The 26,622-nt window shown below is 31.2% G+C and overlaps 1 protein-coding gene across 1 annotated transcript in view; it reads right to left on the reverse strand.

Moving 5' to 3' along the window:
- Positions 1-26,622, reverse strand: part of LOC145291080 (uncharacterized) — an 86,791-nt gene that overhangs the window by 24,015 nt on the left and 36,154 nt on the right. The window contains exons 10-12 of the mRNA XM_080136595.1: positions 21,530-21,685; positions 21,049-21,323; positions 7,286-7,418 (exon numbers count right to left, since the gene is read on the reverse strand). Coding sequence (XP_079992721.1) covers positions 7,286-7,418; positions 21,049-21,323; positions 21,530-21,685 — 564 coding nt within the window. The remainder of the gene's footprint in view (positions 1-7,285; positions 7,419-21,048; positions 21,324-21,529; positions 21,686-26,622) is intronic.

The raw sequence follows: 26,622 nt of genomic DNA on the forward strand, positions 1-26,622 counted from the left end.
ACACCTTCAAACACCCGGGCAACGCCAGGCTGAAATGTTAGTCATATATATATATATATATATATATATATATATATATATATATATATATATATATATATATATGCATGCATGCACAAAATAAAATATCTGACATAAGTAATAGACAAGAATGGAAGAAAACCTGATCAAGAGAAAGCAGGCATGCTAAAGAATATGAAAGCAGCAGAAAATATATTGTCTTTGGAGTTTACTTTGGTTAGCGAATTACTATAAGTCATCTATAAGTGTGAACAAATTTACATTGCACTTGAAGACAATAATATTTTAGTCAGCTGGAAAACAGGCTAATGGAAAAGAATTCAACAGGCGGGCAGTTTTAGGAAAGAAGCTTTGTTCATAGAATCCAGCTTTAGATTTAGGCACAAACAGAGAGTGGGGGGAAAATTGTAGATAGTGGTTGTAACTAGACAAGTGTTTTTTGTGAAAGTTTGACAAGGGGGGAACCATAGATTGAAGCTCAGACATGAAAATAATGAAAAAGCAGAAACAGGCTAGCAACGTCTCTTCTGTAGGAAAGAGGTTGCAGGGAAAGGAAAAGGTCATCACCCATTAGGTTTCAAAACCAGGTTTAAACTCTGTCAAGGCAGGATAAGTGGTCCAAGTAACTCTGGCCCGAATATGGCAACAGTACTCAATTCTAGGATGTACTTGGCTCTTATAGAGGTAGAGACTTGCATCAGAAGTGAAATACCTACTGGAGCGGTACAATGATCCAACCATTTTTCCAGCAACCTTGGCAATGGATTTGATGTATGTGCTTTATTTCAGATCAGGGATTTATGTAAGGCCTAGAAGCTTGTCAAAGCATGATGCTTCCTTAAGACGAGAGCCATTCATTTCAGTTGGGCCAGATGGGTGTCAGAGCGTTGATGGTGGAAAGAGAGAAGCATTGTTTTAAATGCATTGAAATTAACCAGCCACCTTTTTCCCATTGCATCATATGCTGAAGATCAAAAGAGAGAGACTCAAAAAGATCTCGGTCATTACCGGCCTTTGAAGTGTTGCTGTAGATGGTAGTGTTGTCTGCATAGATGTCTATGAATGATCTAAGAATGTGATTTGGGAAATCATTGATGAAGATCAGGAAGAGAGTTGGACCAGGATAGAACTCTGAGAGATGCTAGCGTTGAGACTATGAGCATCTGATTTCTGTCCATCAACCACGACTCTTATAAACCTATCAAAGAGAAATTATTTAATAACTGAGAGGACATTTCCAGCAATTCTGTAGCTAGAGATTTTGTGAAACAGACCTTTATGCTATACCCTATCAAAAACCTTTGATATGTCAAGATCAATTGTTCTAGAAACGAAGCATCAATCAAGGGATTCACAAATCCTGTGTGATATTACAGTTAGTATATCAACTGTAGATCTAACAGAATGAAAGTCACGTTGCATGTCACTGAGTAAGTTGTTTTTGCTGAGTTAGTTGACCACTTCTCTATTTAACATAGATTCCAGCAGCTTACTCATGACACATGGAAAAATGATTGGTCTGTATGGAGAAGGAGATAACCGATTTCCTGAAATTTTTAATATGGAGCAGACTAATGAGGTTTTCCAGAGTGTTGAGAAGTATTTCTCCTTAAGACAATGTTTAAACAAATTTAAAAGTATATGAGCTAGTTCTGGTTGAAGATTTGTAAGCACTATAATTGGAATGCCATCAATGCCAGTTGCTTTACTGGAATCAATGCTGTTAGCTTGACACATCAGGAGTTATATAATTAATTTTAAAATATGTTTTAAAATAAACTTTAAATTTCTAATGTCTCCAAATCAAGGTTAAAGTTATTAAATATAATAAGTTGTTAGATATCTACTATCTATGCAGACAAACTTAAATTTATTAGACATTGAGTGATTGATACAATGACTTCATGAGGGTGGGTTGCAGAAGAAGAAACCAATCAATGTCTAATAAAGTCTTATACACACCATACACATTTCTTGAACAGCAAATGTGCACAATATATTATTTACGTGGGGAAACAAAATATGTAAGAAGGGAAATGTAATATTATTTGAATTGAATTAAAAAATGAGATAGCATAAAGCAAAACTTTATTAATGCTACACTTGTTTAAATAAACCTTTTATGCATCTGTATCTCTGTCAGAGACACAGATGCATAAGCTCTTCTGTGGCAGAAACCACACTAGATGATCTGAAAATCACCCCTTCTCAAGTATATGATATCATAAAAAACCTAGACACCTCAAAAGCATGTAGACCTGATCTCATTCCAGCTGTGCTATTAAAAAAATGCTCCGCCAAGGTGGCTCCAGTTCTCTCTAAACTCTTTAACAAATGCCTTAATGAATCTTGCTTTCCTGACAGCTGGAAAACCGCTTCTGTGGTACCAGTTTACAAAAACACATACTTAAATCATTCGTTGACATCTATGCTGATGATACGACCATCTATGGCAACACATCAAACGCCATAAATGACAAAGTTCTCTCAGATTCTCTCTCCTCTGATCTTGAGTGTGTGGTACAGTGGGGGAGGAGGTGGCTGATTACTTTTAATGCATCTAAAACCAAGCTCCTATCTTTACATCATCAATGCTCTGATCCCCATCTGGCATCAATTGAAATGGGTGGCTTTCGTCTAGGGGAAGCTCCATGTTTTGATAAGCTTCTGGGCTTGACCTTTACTCTTGACCTGAAATGGAACACGTACATCAAGTCAGTTGCCAAGGTCGCTGGAAAAATGGTAGGATCCTTCTACCGCTCTAGAAGATATCTCACCCCTGATGCAATTCTCTATCTGTATAAAAGCCAGTACATCCAAGGATGGAGTACTGCTGCCACATCTGGGCAGGAGCTGCTAAAAACAGCCTATCCTGTCTTGACAGAGAACAAAATAGGCTTTGTGGCCTAGTGGGTGATGCCCTTTTCTCTTCCCTGCAACCTCTCTCCCACAGGAGAGACGTTGCGAGCATGTCTTTGTTTTATTGTTACTACCATGGCAGGTGCTCGTCTGAACTCCAATCTCTGGTCCCCCCTCGCCAATCTTTCACGATAAAAACCCGCCTAGTTGAAACCACTGTCAAAACTTTTCCCCACTCCTTATCTGTGCCAAAATCAAAACGTAGATTCCATAAACAAAGCTTCTTTCTTAGAAGTTCACGCCTGTGGAACTCTGTTTCGGTTGCCTGTTTCCCACCTGACTACAACCTTGATGTCTTCAAGTCCAATGTAAACAAATTCCTGATGAACCGCCCCCTTAAGTAAGCCACTTTATCAAATCTCCAACACTAGTGTACTGTACACACGATAACCCTTATCCCTGAGTGGCCTCCGAACCTTTGTAAGTGGTAACTTTCTTGTAAAAAAAAAAAAAAAAAAAAAAAAAAAAAACTCTGGCGAAAGAACTGACCCATTAAATTATCGCCCAATTAGCCTCCTTCCTCTTTTCGCCAAAATATTTCAGTCCTTAATTAATCAAGCTCTAGTCCACCACCTTAAAGCTGCTAAACTTTTGTCTGACCATCAATATAGATTTAGGCAAGCCCGTTCTACTGCAGATATTCTAACTGTAATCTTGGAACATTTATACTAAGTACTAGATAAGGCAGGGGAGGGAAGGGCAGTAGCCCTTGATATATCTAAGGCTTTTGACATGGTATGGCATGATGGTCTTCTCATGAAAATAAAATCCTATGGTATTACTGGACGAATGCTTAGCATAATTAAATCCTTCTTAAATGAGAGAAGAATCCAAGTTGCTCTTTATGGGCATACATCCAAAAATTTGATATAAATATGGGTGTACTTCAGGGATCGATCCTTGGATCTTTGTTGTTTCTGATATTCATAAATGACTTACCTAATAAAATTGTCTCTGAGATGGGTATATTTGCCAACGACACCATGCTCTATAGCAGGCATATGGGTAAAACTAATGAGCACATATCTAAGGTAATGGCGGAAACCCTAGAGGAAGTCCTTCAGTCTGTAAGAATGGGGGTGAAAAATGGATGGTAACATTCAACGCTGCCAAGACAAAGCTCATTTTCTTTAATAATTACATGAGACCTTACCAACCACCAATGGCTAATAATACATTACCTGAAAGTACTTTATCCAAGCTCCTTGGCTTAACGTTCACAGGAAACATGAGTTGGAATAGATACATTGAGATTATTGCCAAGGCTGGTGCGAAGAAAGTGGGCTCTCTTTACCGTGCTAGAAAGTTACTTACACCTGAAAGTATCCTGTACCTCTACAAAGTCACCATTCGCCCATGTATGGAGTACTGCTGTCACATTTAGACTGGTGCATCTGCTACTAGTCTCTCACTCCTGGACAGGGTCCAAAAGGGAGTAGTCAACCTGATAGGTCTCGAACTGTCATCTAAGCTTCAGCTCCTGTTCCATTGATGAAATGTTGCATCTCTCTGCCTGTTTTACAAGTATTCTAATGGTGGATGCTCTGAACAAACTATAAGCCCTTGTACCCCCTCAATGAAAATACCCCCAACAAACCCAAAAAGCAGTGAAGTCCCACCCCTACACAGTAGAGATCTCTAGATGTAGGATGGTCTACTCTAATAGCTTCTTCCTCAGAACTGCTAGACTTTGGAATTCTCTTCTAGTGTTCTGCTTTCCCAACTTTACTGAAATGCAAAAGTTCAAGTGTAATGTGAACAGACATCTTGCTGCTAAACTCCCTACATAGTATCCCTGCAACTTACGTCTCTGATAGTAGCCCCCTACATCAAAGTGGCAATGTGCCTTGTTTGGGGTGAAAATGTAATTTTAAAAAAAGGAGATATTGATGGTGTTAGACTCTAAGAAAGCAACTCCTCTCAGGGATATGCATCAGAAGTAGAGACGTGTCATTAAATTTCTGGCAAATGTGCATTGAGAATGGTGGTGACTATGTAGAAAAATAAATTCTGGAACACTCGTTTTAATGGTACCACTCCCGTCTTCATAGCTATTCCATTTCTTTTAGTTTAAAAAATATAGACTTTACTTTTGGAATGACCATCATGTGACAAAGTGTGTTCTGGATGTACATTGCAAGAAAAAATGCATTGAGAGGGTGATGACTCTGTAGATTAATAAATTGTTACTTGTTTTAATCATACCACTTCTGTCTTCATAGCTCTATTTATTATTGAGCACTGTTATATAAGCACAACAAGTTGGCATGATTTCAGATCAAGAGTTCTGATTACTTCATGTATAACGACTGGAAATGAACATGCCACTTGATTTATTTTTAATCAGTTTAAATTCAAAACATATAACTAGACAAGTAGAAAGAAACCTTTGGTTCCATGGTTCTAAATTATACATCTTCCCTAATTCTGCTCATATTAAATATTAAACTAATGCTAAAAAAATATTCTACCAAAAAAAATCATGAATTTTTTTTTTTTTTCAATTTCCTTATCTTTTAGTTTTTGCTAGGGGTGGAGCACCCTACAAGATTTCAGACATGCATCTGCTATTTAAGAAACTTCAAATATCTGTTCCTTTTTAAGCATAATTGTTTGTATTTTTATTGTACTTAATTCACCAGATTCCACTGTGTTGAATTGTCTAGTAGCAAAACCTTACAATAGGATATCGGGTGTATCTCTACTTCTGTGTGCCAGAAACTGCACTTGTCATCACTAAGATAGTCATCACACTGTTTTATGAAGTTATTATCATTCTCTCCTAATGGTGAAGTGAGACTCTTTGAGCCAGTCTATAAAGTTTTCTTTATCTATATATATATTCCTGGGATAGTTTTTCAAGAAAACATTTAGCATATAGCTGGTTTGCTCATTCCTTCAATTTTATACAATGGAAAATTTTGTATATATATGTGTATATATTTAGGCTATTTCTGTGTAATGATTGTTTGGTACTTGTGTCTCGTTTCTGAGACAATCTTGTCCAAAATGTTTGGCCAATTTTGTGATAGAGAGTGTTTTTGTTTCTTGATGTTCATATATCATATATATATATATATCTTATAGCTTAGACTCTATGAGCTCATCAAATATTGACCAGTGTTCACTATAATTACTGGATATCGATGGTTAATTTATGAGAGATCCATACACCCTGCACATTTGGAAAGATACAGCCTTGGTAGAAACTTGTCCCTGTACAGTGTTAACATTTTTCTTGATTTAGTGTCTAGCTTGTTAATATACTTTTCTAGTCAGTGTATAATATGAAACAAGCATGTTATCACTAGTATGGCAAGTTGATATATTGCAGTAACTATATTTTCTTTTTATCAATTTTTATAGAAAAGGCATAGTCAATATTAAATCAATATCATAAAAGCAATTTAATAAAAGATAATTTATAAAATGACATACCTGTGGGAGCTGTGATAAATAGAATAAATGAAAATATATTGATTAATAAAAAATATACATTTTTTAATAATAAAATATACAAGTTAACTTACTTAATATTTAAACAGTATATCAAGCTTATAATTCATAAAATTATCATTCAAATTACTAAATTACAGTAGTATTTTTAACAAATGCTACATTTTGTATTTGCTAAAATGACAAATACATTGTTTTACTTACTCTAATTTATATCAAAATTAGCATCCAATTTGAATAAAATATCTTCTTTAATAAACAGACATCTTTTGGGGTGGAAGATGAGCAAACATTTAGCAGATTCTCTTTTAATTGAATTATGGCATTTAAAAAAAATAAATGCTATCCAAATTATAAAATATTAAATGAAATCAGTTTAAAAGTTTGGGGAACTAGACTAGATATTGATGATAGGATTGTAGTGGAAATAGTTGTTTGAGCAAGGTATGGTTATTGGAATAATAGTTTGCGGTTTTACGTAGTAAAGACAGTTGCACTTTTATGTTGTTTAAATGGTAGTTTAGATGGTTGTGGAAATGTTATTGTGACTAGTTTTGTTCTGACATGAGGAGACTTGCTATCGCACGAGATGTATATTAACTATTAAAGCTAAAATACAAGAAATAATGATGAGATTTTCTTCCAAATAAAACAAAATAAAACATTATAAGATGTTTTTTTAATTCTTATAATAAATTTTTAAAGTATAGCAAAATATGAAAAAACACAAGACAATAAACAAATTAAATCAATTGCATCAAAAATGTATATTCATTCTTTTTTTTAAATCAGACAAAGATGATATAAATGTATATTTCATTCAATTTTTAAAGATCATATTTACAAAGATTGATATAAACAATGCAAGTCTTAGAAAAAATATACTTACTGAACTTTGTACAAAGCACTAAACTGAGTTCTGTTTTAACTGGTGTGTTTGGAAATTTCTTTTCTATTGTAATAACAATCTGAGTCAATTCACTTATTTGTGGTAATGCGAGGATAGTATCTGGACTGACATTCTGAAATTAAATCAATGTAAGACACAAATTACACATACAGAACTAAAAACTCATAATTGAGCATTCAAAGTACTTGTTGCAGAATTGACAAATTAAATTCAATATTTAAAAAATATTAAAACAAACATAATTTATTGTTGCTCAAGTTAATGTTTTAAAAATGATTAAATATTTAATTGCATTAAAAATACACAAAGAAAAAATTTTATGAAAACTATTCTTGACCTTTTGGCTAGGAGTAAAGTGTAGTATTTGTTGTAATGTCGTTTGGGATGTGACTGACTTTGATCTCTGAATGAGAATGGCAAACATGTTTGGTATGCCAGCTTGAAACAAGACGATAATGTTTGTGACCCAATCCTGCCAGGTGTTGCCTAAGAGATGCCCAAGATTGCGAATGTAGCAAACATTCAGCATCGTTCTTAGCATGAGTACAAAGTCTAGGACTCACTACCATAAACAAAAGTGCCATAGTACTGGATGGTGTTAATCATGCCATCATGAAATGATATGATCATCTTCAGGAGTTGGGGGGGGGGCATTCAATCCTGAGACCAAGTCAAATACCTTTATCAGGTCAGTGATGGCAAAACATAAGGGACGTCTCTGTTCATGGCACTTTAAAAACAACAATAAATAAGTATAAATATTTTTTAAAATATTATGTGGTCTGAGGTCTCATTTTTGAACAGAATAAATGCTTTAAAATATGTGAAACCACTAACAACTTAGCCATTAAGGTAGAAAACAGACACTTAGAAAATCGATTTCATTTTTTTAAAAACAACAGTAAACAAGTAAAAATATTATTTAAAAAATATTATGGGGGCTATAGTCTCTTTTAAGAACAATATCTCCTTCAAGAATGGCCATAAAATGTATTTCAATCAATATTTATTCAATAAGGGACCAGTTTTCCTTCCTAGCAAAAGGGGACGAGTTTTCCAGGTACCAGTTTTCCGGGGACCAGTTTTCCTAAATTCGCTGGTTTTGTATGATCACCACATCCTTTGAAATATTTGATGGTTCCTTATATTTTGCTTGGTTTTGGCACAAGTGAAAATATAGATGAAAATCTCACAAGTTTATCAAAACTTTGGAAAGGCAAACATTGAGAAGTTTGTTAACTTAAAAAAAGACTTTCATTTACATTTAAAATACCCTAAACATGAGATTCTACTTTTTAGGCGATTATGTGTGAGCACACTGAAATGTTATTTTAGAATTTAGAATGGGGGTTCAGTTGTGCATATAATGTAAACTGATCCCATTTCGGTACATTATAACTTTTTAAGCTGTTAAGTAATTTTTACCACTAATTCTAAAGCCGATCAGCAAAATCATAAAATCACATGTAATTGCCATATTTTTTGTATTGCCACCCGTACATAGGGAAGGAGTGTGGTTTTTATGACTTTTAATAATACTATATATTAATACGAGAGCGTGTGTGTTATTTATTTTGTGTGTCACGATTACATCCAAGTGACTATTGTTTAATAATGGATTCCCATTTCTTATAATAAATAATTTTACCAAGAATTCTTCATAACTTTTGGTTTTGGTTTCGATTATAGCTGATGGCACTCAAGTCATTTATTTTCTTCATAAGTTTTGGTTTCGATTTCGATTATAGCTGATGGAACTCCAGCAATCTATTTTTTTTTTAATAAATAATTTTATCAAGAATTTTCATAAATTTTGGTTTTGGTTTCGAGTATAGCTGAAGGAACTCAAGCTGATGCACCAAAATCCTATGGATATATCTTTTTATTTTTGAAATCGCAACATTATAATATACTAGCAGGGGGTACTCGGCGTTGCCTGGGTGTTTGTAGGTGTGTGTATGGGGGAGGGAGTAATAACCCTGCTTAAATATTATAAAAAAGACGATGTTAAAAAAATCAGAAAAACCAAACCTAAAACAGAAAAAAATGGCATATATAAATCTGTCGGATCGAACCTACAATCTTAAGATAACAACGCTGTGTGTATGGGGGGGGGGTAAACTGTTGCCCGGGTGTTTAAAGGTGTAAAAGAAAAAAAAATACTTTTGATCGGGAGGCGGGATTGAATCCGGAAGCCTTGACGTGGAGGTGGAAACAAAAGCCAACCACTTAACCATCTCGACAACAAGTGAAAGTAATTGACTAGCGTATTAAGTAAAGGCTTATAAAGCGAGTGAAAGAGGTTTGATTGACAGAAAGAAGCTAAATGAGGTCATCGCAGAATCGTTACAATGACATGGCTGTATTTTTAGTTTTCGCTTCCCCCAGATGATGGTGGGGGTGGGGGGAGCAGCTCCCCATTGTCCAAATCGAATAGCAATTGTCTGATATAAGGTGAAACTCCACATTGATCAAAAGCTGATTGCTTTCTGGACGTTTCGGCACGAAAGCCGAGAATACGACCCGTTTGAATTTAGTTTCACTGTATTTATACTAAAAAGCAGGACAAACAGGGGACAAGAGCGAAATAGCGCGAATCTTATGTATGTCAATGTAAATAAATCTAGACGCGATCCGCATTCCCAAATCCTAGATATTATTATCTAGGGGGTATATAAACACTTCTAAGCGATAGTAACGACCCCGGGACCATCGGCAAAAAAAGCCTTTTCGAGACATACAAAAATGCGCGTGCCGCATTTGCCTTTTATATATATGGAAGATAAAAATCGATAGAACATTAGCTCTATAATAATATATACGAAATCTGCAAGAATTAAAATATCATATTTAAGCATACTTTATGACTGGGTTATGCTGGGCGTCCTTGCTAACTTAGATAAATACTTTTGCAGTTTTAACAAGAGTTACAATAATATCAGAGCATCTCTATTTGTACCATGAATACCAACATCAATATATTACATATTAATGAGTCCGCTGTGGAATTTTCACAGGTTCCGCTAGTTGTTATTATTTGTATCTCGTTTTTGTTTTGTTTTTTACAGCAAAGCAAATCAATTTAATAACCCACCAAATTTATATAATTAAAATGAAATTTAAACATTCATAGAAGGAAGGCACGTAATAGTTAACAAAGCCCAACACCCTCTCCATGTTAAAAATGGTTTTCCAAATAGTAACATTATTATTTAGAAATTAATTCGTAACAATAGGAGAGGGGTATTGTTAATATTTTGTTCTTACAACGTTTTCTTATTTTACCTACCAATCGTCGACTATTTCCAACTATTTATGAAAACTTTCAAGTAGTGTGTTGTATACTAACGACGAACTGATACAATTTGGCTTTGTTTAAAATCAAAAGAAACCTTTTATTGTCTTTCAATTTGCAATACATTACAAGGAAAACATTTGAGAAAAAATATACCCGGAAATTACCCGGGAATTTATGCAATGATTTGAAAATTTACAAAAAAAAAAGTCTCTAATTAAATATTTCTAAATATTAAAAGAATCAGAATCGGAAATTTAGAACAGAATCGGTAAAAATTTTGGAATCGTCCCACCACTAATATATCTATTTATCTATCTATCTATCTATCTATATATATATATATATATATATATCAATATCGTTTTATTCTATTTAGATAAACAAAATTACCATAAGTCACTACACTAAATCTCTCCTTCAGTCTAAAAAGACATTATCAGGCAACAATAAATCTCCAGTCTTACTCACGGCAAGTCTTTTAATAAAAATGAAAATTAAATAGAAGAAAACAAAAACAAAAAAAAGAAAAAACATTTTGGAGGCCCCTTTCTTAGAATTAATAAATTCTATATTGTGCATCTAGAAACATGTGTTAACTGTAAGAAAGGGGAACTTGGTTTAATCAGTTATAATGAAGGTAGCTTTCATTACTTAAATTATGTCAGAAAAATTTTGAAGCAGGAGCCGTTATTAAAGGTACTCTAATGCTGTGTAAACTATGTGCTTCTGACAAACACACCATATGGAAGTGTGAAGCTTATCTTAATTATGAAGCAAAATTAGCTAAACTCTTGAAATTGTCCTTATGTACCAGTAAGTGCTGAGTAAGGTCACAATGTTATGGGAAAAAAGCATATTAAGATTTCCTTGTCTCTTAAAAAAAAATGGTTCAAACCAACGTATGTTATGCTTTAAGGAATGTAGGCATATGTAATTTGTATGAACAGTGACTTTGGAATTAAAAAATAATAAAAGACAAAGAAAAGGTAGATTTCTTATAGATTGTGGTAGCCATAGATCTTTTATAACAAAAGATACTGCTCAAGACTTATTTAAAAATTATTATGAATTGTACTCATTAGAACAAGAAGTGCATACTTATATAGAACAACAAAATAAAATTTTATACAAATGTCTATAGGAATCAAATTAAAAAATTAACTAGTTTTACATTAATCAATAAATTAAAATCTCAAAATGAAAGTTTGGTTTATAGTTAATTTTATTTAAATAAAGACCACAAAAAAATTGAGTTGGATATTCTAGTGGATATAGATATAATATAATATTTTTCATTCTTTTCGTAAATTTTTCATTGGTGATGGATTTAACTTCATTATTGATGATAAAGTAGCTCCTGTCAGGAATATTTTATCAGTTCAGCTGAAAGAAAGGACTTATTTGATTCATAGTCAATATCAGTTGAGCAAAATAATACAAGTAAGAAAACTAAGGTTGTAATAAATTTAATTATGGATCCCCTTAAATCATATTTTAATTTATTAGAGCATATTTTGTCTGACAGTGAGGTAAATAATGGACTAGAAAATCTAGGAAATAAAAACCATTGTTCAAGAACTTATTTCCTTTTATAATCAACAAATTAATAAATTTAAAGATAAAATCTAATTATTCATATTATTTGGATTCTTCGGACTACTGTTCTCATCTTGAATGTCATTTTTAACAACATTTTGATTGATGTAACCTCCAAACTTCTTCAGGTGTATCTTATCGAATTCAGGAATGTTACTCAAAAATTCCTAAACATAAAATCTAATTAACAGATGGAAATTATTATTTAAATTTGTTTTGGTATTCGAATAGGAATGAAAATGTGCCACCTAATCATTTTATAGCAATTAAAGTCCTGGATCGAGCAGTGGAATTTTTGAATAAGAAGGGATTAATTAAAAGTATGAGGAAATCTTTGATAAATAACGCAGAAATGGAATCATTGAATAAATATAAGTTCATCTATCAAATTATAATAATCATCCCATATAGGATCATAATAAGCACAGGGGAGCAAGTAACAAATAAAATAAGACCCGTGTTTAACTGTTCATTGAAAACAAATAAGGAATTACCTTCAATAAATGAAGCAGCATACACAGACATTAGTTTGATGGAGTCCATATTAAAGTTGTTGTTTTATTTAAGAATAAATATGTAATGCTTGGTGACATAAATTAAGCTTTCTTGATGGTAAAATTAGCCAGGTAATATCATAAAAATAGGTTTTGTTTTTTATTTCCTTGGGAAGAGAGGAAACAAGCTTGTCCGTTATAGGTGTAAAACTATAGTCTTTTGGTATTCAGCATCACCATTTATACTTAATTATATGATGAAATATTGTGTTAAAAAATAAATGCAATAAAATATTCAGTAATAACTTATGCTGACAATTTAGTAGTAAGTGGCAATGATATAAGGGAACTGAAAGATTTGTATAAAAATAAAAAAAAAATGTTATGGTAGAATGCAAAAAAGTGTCTTCATATTGAGGTCATGGAATGCTAATTCAGATGAATTAAGAACCTTAATCCAGGCCGAAGGTGGATTAGTACAACATAACTGTTCGGATGAAAAAGTGTTAAAATATAAATATAATATTTAGAAAGGTAGCGTATGGTTTAAACCTTTTTGTTAATCAAACCTCTTGAGGATGAATTTTAAATACTTTTCCCTTTTTATTTAGTTTTTTTATTTTGTTTAAACTGGGGATGAGGCATCCTACCAGAATCAAGACATTCATCGCTTCCATTACCAATGCTGTTTAAATATGTGCATACTGACTACAATCCAACTGACATGGTAACTAGAAGAATATCTTATAAATATTTATGAAATAGAAATTTGTGGCCAAAAGATCCAAATTGGCTTACCAATGAATTTAAGGATTGGCCTAAATATCCTTTAATAAGTATATCCCTGATCATAAAAGTAAAGTAAATGTTAACTTGAATTAAGTAATTTAAGTAAATACTGGAATTAAATAAACATCATAATTATGATAAATTATTGAAGTAACAAGTATGATATTTAAATCTTTTTGTAAAAAAAATGATGGCATTTCATTACAAAAGACCAGAATATGTTGGATAAGGATAGCTTAGACGAGAAAATTTCTTCAAATTACAAGACAAAAGTAATATATATATAAATACTATCACTACTTTGGTCTCTAATTAAAATTTATTCCTAGACTCCAATGTAATTTTGAGATACAAAATAACTAAATGTTTATATTATAATTATGATGTATACAAGCCTGTGTAATTGTCCAAGGGAAATGAATTTACCTCCTTATTTATTAAGTATTGTAATGCTAAAGGGCAGCATATGGGAAAAGGTACCACACTAAATTATTTGCTGGAGCAAGACATGTAAATTCCCAGAGGTTCAACTGCTGCAAAAACAGAAATAAATAATTGCACAATCTGCAAAAAGTATTATATATAGGCTTATAAATATCCTAACATAGTGGATATGCATAAGCATCAAATGAATTTAGGAAAATCTTTTAATTATGTTGGAGTAGATCACACAGGTTATTTTTGTGTGAAGGATAAAGTAAGTAGAAGTGCAGCTAAAATGTTTGCTTTCATTTTTACTTGTCTTAATATAAGTCCATTTTGCACTGTTGCCTGATATGTGCACCTGACATTTTGTGTAGGCCTTTCAGAGGTTTTATATTATGTACTCCTTACTTCAAATACTGTATAGCAATAATGTTAAAACTTTTAAAAAAAAAAGGAGGTAATATTCTTGAAAGATTTTTTTTTTTACATGGGAGTCACCACTTATCAAGGCCCAGAGGTCACTCGAGGATAAGAGTTAATGGGTATACATTAGTCATTGTGATTTTCACGACTATAATAATATATACAAAATCTGGACAAATTAAAATATATTTAAGCATATATTACGACCAGGCAAAGATTAAATCAGTAAAATAATCCCCCTTTTCAATCAAATCAATTGATTGCCTGCGCTAGTTGGGGACCCATTACAGTATACGGAGAAGAAGCTTCACATCTATCCTCCACAGTGACTTAGTCCACAATACATTGTAGTCTATATTACACTGTAGAAAACCTACTGTTGATTTTATGAAATTATTTTTATATAAGGGCTTGAATTAAAGTTTAAAACGCAAAAGTCAAGTATCATGGTTCAGTTGTGCTCTAAACAGAAACATTTATTCTGAATGTGTCCTTGTCTCATCAAAAAAATTGCTGTTGATTTTATACTTTGGGCCTTTTCTGCTTGCGTGGTGATAAAACTTTTCAGATGCACTTGTGATGTTAGGCTTTAGTTCCTACTTTTATCAGATGTTTTCAATTATCGATTTTTCATCAGAGACATTCCGATATAAAATCTAAGAACATTCACAGACACATAATGTACATTTGTGTGAAATTTAAAAAAAAAAAAAAAAAAAAAAACCAGCCCAGTTGTTTCAGAGTCTATAGGGAACAAATGCACACCCACATACAAAGAAAGAACCTACCCTTGATTATATACACCAGGCCCTTCTTACTTGTGCAATGATAAAACTTAAAATACACTTGTGATGCTAAACTGTATAGGAGTATTAACTATGGTCAAAATTGGACTGTTCCTTCTTTAATCAGATTTTTTGTTATTGTCGATACTTATCAAGGGCATTCTGAGACAAAATCTATCTAATAGCACTCCCAAACAAAGTACATTTGTGTGAAATACATATATATATATATATATATATATATATATATATATTAATAACTAACTTACTACTTTCTATCTACGTATTGAGCACTGTTGAAGTAAATACTTGAAGTTTATGTATAAATTTATACTTTTGTATATTGATTTATGTGATTAAATGAAGTAATCATATATATAGGTTTTAGAGGAGTCTGTAGATGAAAATTCCAGGATCACACATCATAATACCAGGGTTCGTACAGATTTTCAATGCTCATTTTTCAAGGACATTTCAAAGTTTTTCAAGCCCTTCTTCAGACAAAATTCAAGTTTTCAAAACAAAATTCGAGGTTTGTTTTACAATCTTTTGCGATTTGAAAAAAAGGGTAAAAAAGAAGAATTTGCCTTTGGAGAGTTCCGTCCACAGAAGAAAAAAAAGCTTGTTTTTTTTTGGGGGGGGGGGGGTATTCTTATTTATGGTGGCCGCCAAGATCGATCGAGTCAAAAAATATTGGAGTTACCCGAGGTAGTTTTGTGATAAAAGGATATAACTCTTGCATCCACAATACTACTATGCAATTTCAAAACAATGTATTTCGATTTTATTTTCAATATTTAAAAAAATATTTTAATCGTATTTTTATTGATACTTAAAAAAAATTAATAGGATTTATTTCGATTTTATTTTTAATATTTCGACAAATTTTTACTGGACATAAAGAATACAAATTTTCAAGGCCTTCAAGACATTTTCCATATTTTCAAGACAAAAGTCAAAATTCAAGGACTTTTTAAGTCTGTACGAACCCTGGGACTGTTCCTTTGTTAATCGGATTTTTTTTTATTATCGATACCTTTCAGGGACATTCCGAGAAAAAATCTATCTAATAACACTCCTAAACATATAAAGTACATTTGTGTGATTTTTTTAAATCGGCCCAGCCGTTTCAGAGTCCATAGGAAATGCACTTTCACACACAAAGTGCCTTTTATACATCAGTGTGTGTGTGTGTGTGTGTGTGTGTGTGTGTGTGTGTGTGTGTGTGTATATATATATATATATGTATATATATATATATATATATATATATATATATATATATATATATTGGTTCTAGATGAGTACATAGAAGAAAAATCCAGGATTGACATGCTAATACGGATGATGTTCTTTAGTGATGAAATAGTCCATAAAAATATACTAGACTCTAATCATTATTATAATCACTCATAGTTTCGTTCTGATTCCGAGTTCCAATGTAAAAAAATAAAAGTTATTAATCCAAGTTCATAACTGGATGTTTACACAACATTTTTTTTTTTAAATCTTTTGCACACTCACAATTACGTGAGCAACTCACACCTTCGACTAAAAATTTTAAATTGGTTTCGACTTAGAAAAAAAAAAAAGAAAAAAGAACATGGAGAAACAATTTTTCTAGACTCACACCGACCGTCCACTTTGTGGCCAACGGCAACACGAGTCCGAGGCTCAATTTCATTAATTACCCCCCCATACCCCCACCCCATCCCCAAAGATGGTTACATCATCTCAATTTCTTTCTACATGCAAAGAAGTTTCAGGACAAATTGGATAGATCTGATAAAAGACACATCAGAATCCCTTTATATTCTGCTTAGGTTGGCTTTGTTTGGGAAAGATTAATAAGAGTTCTTAAAAATTGTTTATTTACAATCATGGGAAGATCTAGACTTAGTTATTTTGAACTTTTAACAACATTATTCAATTTTAAATTGGCTATAATTTCTAGACCTTTAACTTATAGATCAAGTTCTGCTAATCTTGAATCTGAAAAGTAAGATGTATGCAACCTAATCCAAACTCACTGAATAAAATCTTAGAATTGCAGGAGTAATGGCTAATTTTAAAACCTTATGGTATTAAAATTATTTATTAAGTTTAAGAGAACATGGCATAAATATTTAGCAAATTAAATGGGAAAATAGAATAAAAGTAGATGATATAGTATTAATAAAATCCATAAACAAATCTAAACCATTCTGGATGTTGTCTTAGGAAGTATAATAGTGTGGCATCTGGGCCTTGATAAGTGGTGATTCCTTTGTAAAAAACAAAAAAACAAAATAGGGTCTGACAATACAATAAGAGCCATCAAACTTGAACAAAGTAATGGGCCAATAGAGTATCACTCAATTTTCAACCTATAGTAAATAGAAATATCCTTTCCTCAAAATGATTTTCAAATAATATCTTCCAGAAAGATTTGGGGTATATTTCTCATAAAAGGTCTGGGGGCAGACCATATCCAACAGTAGATAATAATGATCGTAGTAGGATGGAGGAGGTTCTTGTCCAACCTGAAACTAATATTTTTATTGGACCTAAATGCAAAGCCACTGCAAAATTCCATCAAATGATGAAGAAAAACATTGATTATCTTTAATAACTAAGTATTAAATTATAATAAATAAATGTTATTGCAATATAATAAATATGTGCTGTTGCAATATAAATAAATAATTGCTCAAACAAAATACTTCAGTTGAAAAAAATGAATTATCTTTAATAAGTAAGTATTAAATTGTATGTGTGTATGTATATATATATATATAATATAAAACTGAATGTGTCTATGTGTGTGTGTGTGTGTGTGTGTGTGTGTGTGTGTGTGTGTGTGTGTGTGTGTGTGTGTGTGTGTGTGTGTGTGTGTGTCTGGTTACGAATAGGCTCCTATATGGTTGACTATTTTAAAAAAATGATTACATATAATGATAGAAGATGTATCGAGACACAGGAATGGGTATGTTTGATCTAGCAGAATGGTGGTTCATTAAAATTGTGGGGTCTGCATTCACGCCTGGTCCACAAAGTATGGAAATAAAAAAATTAAAAATTTAAAAAAACGTTTACAAGTGTTTTTGATATAGATGTACATAAGAATACTTTCATAAGTATGTTTTAACTTAAATAGGGATGGTATAATAAAATTGTGGGGTCTGCGTTCGCGCGTGGCCTCCATAGAATGGAAATAGGCACAAACTTTAATAAAGACTTTTCATATCTATCTGCGTAAGTATAATTTGATAATTATGTTTCAATTTGAAGAAATATGGTATAATAAAATGATGGGGTGTTCGTTCGCACCTGACGTCCATAGAATGGAAATATGTCACAAAGTTTAAAAAGGTTTTTTAATATAGATCCACAGAATATTGTGATAAGTGTTTCAATATGAACAGGTATGGTATAATAAATTATGGAGTTTATCTATTTTATTTATACTTTCATCATATTTTGCTTTGGTTTTGATACCCCCAAATTCGAAGCTATCTCTTTACAACCCTTTCTTTTCATAACCTATCATACTTTCATAAATCAGAGTCCATTTTCTGTAGGCTGTTTTTGAACCCAGTCAACGATAGGTACTTTTGCTAGTATATATATATATATATATATATATATATATATATATATATATAAATTTTCCGCGTAAAATAAGAAAAACGGATACCTAACATAATAAATTAATAATTACTCAAAGAGAATACTTCAGCTGAATTGCAATAAAATCTATTGCACTGTTTATACAGGAATATAAGAAATAAGTATTTTTGAAATATAATATAGTGTGGTAAAATAAAAAAAAACAATCTTTGTACATGTGTTATTTTTTATGGCTAGCTAAGATGTTTTTAATTGGGTTGCATAAAAAATTATTTTTGCACATTTTTTATATTTTATGAATAATTAAACAGACATTTGTTTAGTTAAAAATTATTCAGTGCTTTAAATACTTCTTTTTACGTTACAATACAAAAGAAGAAATATATTCGAGGAGAACGATTCTTTGAAAAACAGAAGAACGCAAATGTTATTTTAAACATGGCTTGTTTAGGTATATATATATATATATATATATATATATATATATATATATATATATATATATATATATATACACACATACACACACTGGCGGGGTGGGGTGGGGCGCCCAGCTTTGACCAAGCATAAAATACTCTTAAATATGAAATTTTAATTCGTCAAGATTTTGTATATATTATTATAGAGTTGTGATTTCAAAAGTAAAAATAAAGTATGTGGGTGCCATCAGCTAGAATCGAAACTGAAAGCAAAACTGTAGTATAGAAAGCTGGTGACGTTACCAATGTACCAATGTGACACGCATATGAACTAATTAAAAATTTTAAAAAAATAAGATGAATGTACAAAATGTATAACGATTTTTTCAATTTTGATCCATTTTTTGACCCCTTAAAAACTACTTTAATCGGCTATATAAAAGAATGGCCCATAAAAAATATAATCATTTGAATCCCTAGCGCTGCTCTGTGACTTTTAGTTATGGAAGAGACAGAGTTTGAAAATTTGGAGACAAACAGACATATAACCTTTTATATATATTAGATATATGATTACTGGAATTAATGTACAGTATTTTGGCTTTGTTTGGTTGTTATTTTTCTTAAGAAGGTTGTTTTAAAAGTAAGTATTAAAGGAAATTGTTACTTGAAAAGTTAAGTTGGAATTAATTTCTAACAATTTAAAAATTAAAATACCCACCAAATAATAATATAACTTGTATTTTTTTCTTATTCAAGAATTAATATAACTATTAAAATGTAAAACAATTATTGCTCGTTTGTTGATTAAAAAAGTTTTGTTTAAGTTGTTTTATTAAAACGTTTTATATTAAAAAACGTACCCTGCATTTAAAACTAACTCTGGGTAAAAAAAAAAAAAATATATATATATATGCTTGTCTACAGAAAGCTGTTTGATTAGGTTAAGGTCAACCTAGTATCAACTAAACTCGGTTCTTTTTTCCCCCTTCTGCTTAGGGTCTTTATACCTTAACTGGTCCCATAGATTAAATGCATTTTTGTTTTATGCCTTCATGAGGTACCACAGATGATATATTTATTCTGAGAGAAATGCAAAGAAAGGTTCTTGGTAAGAAGAATAACGGGTATTTTATTCTTTGTCGTTTTTCAGAAAACTTTTGACAGAGTACAAAAAGAATTTTTGTGGTGGGTTTGCATAATCAAGAGCATGTAAGTTGAAGGTGAATGTTGCTCAAGCAATAAGCAGAAATTCTCAAAGTCATATTAGAATTTAAAGAAATTTAGTGACATATTTAATGTCAAAGTGGAACTATATCAAGGATCTGTATTGAGTCCATTACTTTTCATTTGTATTTTAGAAGCATTATCCAAGCAGGAGATATTTTATGCTGATGATTAATTGTTTGTTGTGAAACAATGGCGATTCTATTGGTTAAATTATACATTTGGAGTAACGCTATGGAAATTAAAGATGTCACATTAAAGCTTACCAAGATGAAAGTGATGAACAAGGGTTACTGTGTTCGACAAGAATAAGTGATGATGATAGATTTGAGAGAAAGAGTGATAAATAAGGCATTAATTAGTTTGAAATTCAAGTTCTAAAATCCATCCAAAATATGACAACTTGTAAAATATACATCAAAATGAATATTATGGATGATTATACAAATCAATTTTTATGTTTAACTTTTGTTAAACTGAATCATTTATGCGGATGAGATAAAAATTACTGTTGTTATAAAATAAATATTTTTATTTACTTACACTAGTAATCACAGAAAGTATTTCTAATGTGTTTACTTTGCTAAACAACAAATACATGCTGATAAACATATATATTTACTGATAATATATTGATAGATTGGTGCGATTTTATTTAAATAAGCATTGTACTTACCGTAAATTCAACAACTGAACCATTTGTATAAGTAGCAATTACATTATAAGAACGTATATTTGTTGTATTCACAAGACTCATCGTAACTGGAACATTTGGCGATTCCAAATTTACAGTGATTGTTGGATTATTATCTTGTGCATCAAAAGAGAACACACGATCATCAACATCAACAACAAGATCTCTGGAATCATCTTGATTGGTTGAGGTATGAATATCCACACTATCATTATCAATATTCTCATATGTTATTTCTTCATCATGAGCACATATTGCTGCAAAAAATAAATAATTAATTAATTTTAAACCCTTTTCACATGCAGACAATAATTAAGGACACATTTTACAAGGATTTCTCTTCATTAAACACCTATTATGCACAAATTAAAAAAAATGGAAATGTTCATTGACATATTTAATATTAATAAAAAAAAATACCAATTTTAGTAATCTTATTTCTAAATGAAGGTGAAATACGTACTTGTTGTAGGTATAGTTGTTGGCACAGTAGTTGGAATAGTTGTAGGCACAGTAGTTGGTATGGTTGTTGGAATAGTTGTAGGTATTGTGGTTGGAATTGTTGTGGGTACTGTGGTTGGAACAGTTGTAGGTACTGTGGTTGGAATAGTCGTAGGTACTGCAGTTGGAATTGTTGTAAGCGATGATTAATATTGAGGTTGGTAAATATTTGATCACAAAATTTGTAAAATTTTGTCATAGAATTCTAATACAGTAGTTTCAATTGTTTTAAGGAAATTGTTTTGAAAAGTAAAAAAACAATCATAATTAAGGTATATTTAACCTCTTTTGCATTTATTTATGAAATAACAAAAGACAATACAGAGATTTTTATTGGTACCTTATGTCCATAAATTTACAAATATGATAGCCCAGAAAGAATAACCCATGACATTTAGTAAATTCAAGGTAGAGCTAAAAAGTTACAATGAAAACCAAAAAGATGATAAGGAAAATAAGGAATCAAAAATGCTAAAATAAAATAAAATTATACCTTTACCCACAAATAAAAAAACGCATCTTTTCAAAGAATCCTTTTCCTAAGAAAAAGACAAACATTATTTGCCATAATTGTGGGCGACCCAACCACAAAAGTTTCCAATGTCGAAACAAAAATTTGAAAGGAGACACCATCAAAAATGTGAAGAGCTTTGTTAGTGAACATACATTCTTATTTTTATGTACGTTTGACACTTCAACAAACAGCAACAACTTTCTTGTAAATTCTGGGGTAAAAGCGCACATTATTACAAAGGAATCAGATTTTATCCATTTTGATCCCAGCTCAGAGTCACTTTCTAAAGTCTATCGATGGCAGTTGAGTAAACGATATCGTTTTGTAGAGAGGCGATGCTAAAATCTCGCTAAAGAATAATAAAGGTGAACTTTATTTCTCTATTCTGGAAAACACTCTTCTAATTCCCAAATTTAAACAAAATATATTTTCTGTACAAGCTGCTATTAATAAAGGTGCAAATAAAACTTTAGCTGCTATAAGTCAAAATTGGAGTACCCAAAGGGAAATGCATTCAATATTAAAGAAAATGGAAAATTATATTATTTAAAAAGTGTAGTATCATCAAAAACCACCTGCCATGATTTACAACCATGGCATGAAATTCTTGGGCACTGCAATATTCCAAATATCAAGAAGTTCCAAATGTGGTTGACGGAATGAAAATAAAAACTTCTAAAAACTTGACAAACTGCAACATTTGTACACAAAGACAAATGGCAAAGTACTAAAACAAGATGCCAGACAAAATTGACATGAAAATCCTAGCACTGGTGCATTGTAACTTCAATAGTCTAATAGAAGAGATGAGCAGAGAAAACTTCAAGTATGAATTGAATTTGATAGATGATTATTTTGGTTTAATGATGGTTCATTTCTTAAAAACAAATCTGATGCCCTGCTAGCAACTAAAAATATACTTAGGTGATATGACCCTTTACGGTGAAGTAAAGTGTATTCGCCCAGACAATGAAACAAAATTTACTAATGGAGACTTTGAACTTTTATTAATTTACCATATCATCAAATATGATAAATTAGTCTCGCCTTCAACTTAACAAAACTGAACTTCTGAGAGATTGTGGTGAACCCTCTTTGAAATGGCAAGATGTCTACTTATTGAATCCAAACTAAAAAAAAATTTTTTTTAAAACCTATGGTAATGGTTGCTACATGTATAAGCAATCAGTTTTCTGACGAAAGTCTCTCAAAAACCCCATATGAAACGTTTTGCAGTAAAAAAAAAAAAAAAATGAGAAGAATGCATATATTTAGTTCAAGAAAAGCAAATTAAATATCAAGAATGACTAAGATATATTTTTAGGCTACGACAAAGAAAGCCCAGCTTATTCAGTATTTTTTCCAGACAAAAATACAATAAAAAGAATCTGATGTGTAAAATTCGAAAACACATTTAATTTCTGAAAGGAAAATCTATCATATGAAGAAGACGAATATATCCTCAAATTCATACATTAAGTGAAGACAATGAAGTCGATACTGACATAGACAAAAATATTAATAACTTAGCTGCACCTGGCCACACATTGCTGTGACTCAGTTTGATTTAATAGAAAAAAAAACAAAAAGAGAAAATGCTTGTTTCTTATATGCTTAATTTCTCAATGCACAATATTTTTTAATCTGTGCAGATGCAGAAATTGTCTTGTTTACCGATTGTAAGACAGGCAACATATAATTGTTCATGTGAGAAACAATCAGTTTGAGATGTAATCCACACAATTGTAAAAATTGTCCCTGCGCTTTGTTTATGGTGATTGCAAACAACAATCGAATTAGGAAGTGTAATATCTTAAATTTAAATGGCATATCTGTTAGAATCATTCTAAGCTCGTTTGCCTGACAACTACATGCTGCACTGTTTATACTCTGTGAGTATGGCGACTTAAGTTTGATATTCTGTGGGCCATTTAAACTAAGAGAAAGACAACAAAAATTCTGAATCCTTGATGTTTACAAAAGACAAAAGGAAAAAGTATGGGGGATTTGTTTTACTATGGACATGTATGTAAGCACCCACTTAAAAATGTTAAATTAATAAATTTAGCCGATTATTTTCATGAATGTTTAGTCGCTTATTGATAATAAATCGATGGAAAATGATAAGAAAATTTTTAAAGCATATCTGTCGTTTAAGCCCACCAAAATTCAGGCTACAGAGCTGGAGTCACAGGCTTAAGCCTCTCCCAGAAGAGCATCTGTAAGTCTTAAAATCGGAATAAAAAATATATTTAGTAAACCAACAAAGTGGTAAATCGATAATAATTCATTAAAAAAGAAAATAATTAAAAAAATATTATTGGATGAGTTTGACAAACAGTTTTTTTTTTAATTGTATTTATAACGATAAAAGAAATACAGAAAATTCTGTATGATGTACATACTAGTCATGGAACAAAAATGAAAAAAAAAAAAAAAAATCACAAAATTTGATCAAGTAGCTTTTTTACATTCAATGGAATCACATTTTATGGCTAAGCAAGTTGTAGTGTTTTCGTCCGCCATGATGAAATCCGCTGAAATCAATAAGGAGGAGATAACTCAATTCGAACTGTACTCAGCCTTGTGTACAATAGTTTGGTAGTAAAATCAGTAAAAATTGTAAATTTTTATTTTCTTAGTAAAAAAAACTACTTGACCAATTTACATATTTTTGGGGGAATAATGGAAATTTTATTCAGTGATAAATACGTACATCATAAAGATTTTTCTGTATCTTTGTTTTTTTATTAAGTGCAATTATGAACATGCACCGTTTTTTATACAAATAAATATGTTTATTTTTGAACACATTTTAAGAAAAATATTGCTTTCAAATATAATAAATGAGAATATCCATAAACTATTTTCATCAAATAAATGTTTACATGTTTTAATATTAAATAATAGTCAATCTTGACTAAAGTCGTATACAAGTTGGCAGCTGTGAACGGGTGTAAAAAATAGAACGGAACACAAATTTTAGCTAAATGAAATTAGTGAGTCAACTGTATAGCCTAGCTAGAAAAAAACCCAACTCGACTGCTGATAATAACAACTAATAATAGGCATGTTTTAATTTTTTACTACTCTGTACTTGTTATGAATATGTTAATAATGAAATAATTAAGAATTTTTTTTTTCAACTAGACTGTAGTTTCACATAACATTTTAATAAACAAAAGATACCGTAAACATTGAAATCCATTGTCCTTTCTCTGCATAATTACCCAAACAAAACAATAAAATGAAAAAAAAACTAAGAAACCTTTTCTCCCCATTTTTTTCCAAATAAGACTGTAGTTTCACATAAAAATTCAATAAACAAAAGATACCATAAAAGTTGAATTTCATCGCCCTTTCTCTGCATAATTACCAAAACAAAACAATGAAATAACCAAAAATGAGTGTAATCTTCTAGAATAGCAAACAAAGCAATTTTAATGGGTTTTTTTTTTTAGTTAAGTACAGAGTAGTTAAAAATTAGAACATGCTTATTACTTGTTGTTATCAGCAGTCGAGTTGTTTTGTTTGTTTTGTTTTTGTTTTCTTTTCTTTTGCTAGGAAATACAGTCGACTCGCTAATTTCGTTTTGTTAAAATTTGCATTCCATTCCATTTTTTACTATCCGGTTACGTCCGTCATCTTGCGTACGACTTCAGTCAAGACTGCCTTTTTAGTATGCCCTATTACGTTAGTATGATAAATATTAATTTAAAAAAATTGTTAAAATGACCATATTTATTTTTATAAAATATATATGTGATACATTCATAAAACTAAGTAAACATATTTATAAACAAAAAAAACAGCATACGAATAAACTGCATTCATTAATTACTGTGAAAATGTGTCTGAAAATAAATACATTTAAATGAATATGTAAATACACACACTTATATGGAAAAAAAAATTAAATGAACGTATTTAGTTAATAAAAAAAAACAGTTTCCTATATAATTCCTCTACAATTATCATCCCATTTTCCTTCCCTTTTTTTTTTGTAGTTTTAAAGTTTACAGTTTTTGATATTAATGTTAGAACTTTGTTACAGTAACTAAGGTAGTTAGAAAAATATGAGAGGGTAAAAAAAAATAAAAATAAATGAAAGCTAATAAAAAATCTGAAATTTTATGCTGAAAAGGTTGTAAAACATCGGGACTTTAAGAGATATCGGAATATGTGTCCCTATTTTATGAGCAGCACATGTCAGGGGCGGTATTTTGTGAGGGCAAAAACAGAAAATAGAAAAAATAAATAAAAGCTAACAAAAAATTCGAATTTTTTTTACCAAAACGGTTGTAAAAACCTTTGGTAGGTATCAGAATCAGAAAAATGTATTCCTATTTTGTGAGCGGCCTATGTCAGCGGGCGGCACTTTGAGAGGGTGAAAATAGAAAAATAAATAAAAATATACAAACACTAACAAAATATCTTAAATTTTATACCAAAAAAGTTTTGAAAAAATCGGAACTTTTGGAAGTATTGGGCTCGGAAAAATGTGTCCCTGTTTTACGAGCGGCACATGCCAGGGGGCGGCA

This window comes from Euprymna scolopes, chromosome 12, assembly GCF_053919585.1.
Source record: "Euprymna scolopes isolate OS-2025 chromosome 12, ASM5391958v1, whole genome shotgun sequence".
NCBI classification, from domain to species: Eukaryota; Metazoa; Mollusca; class Cephalopoda; order Sepiida; family Sepiolidae; genus Euprymna; species Euprymna scolopes.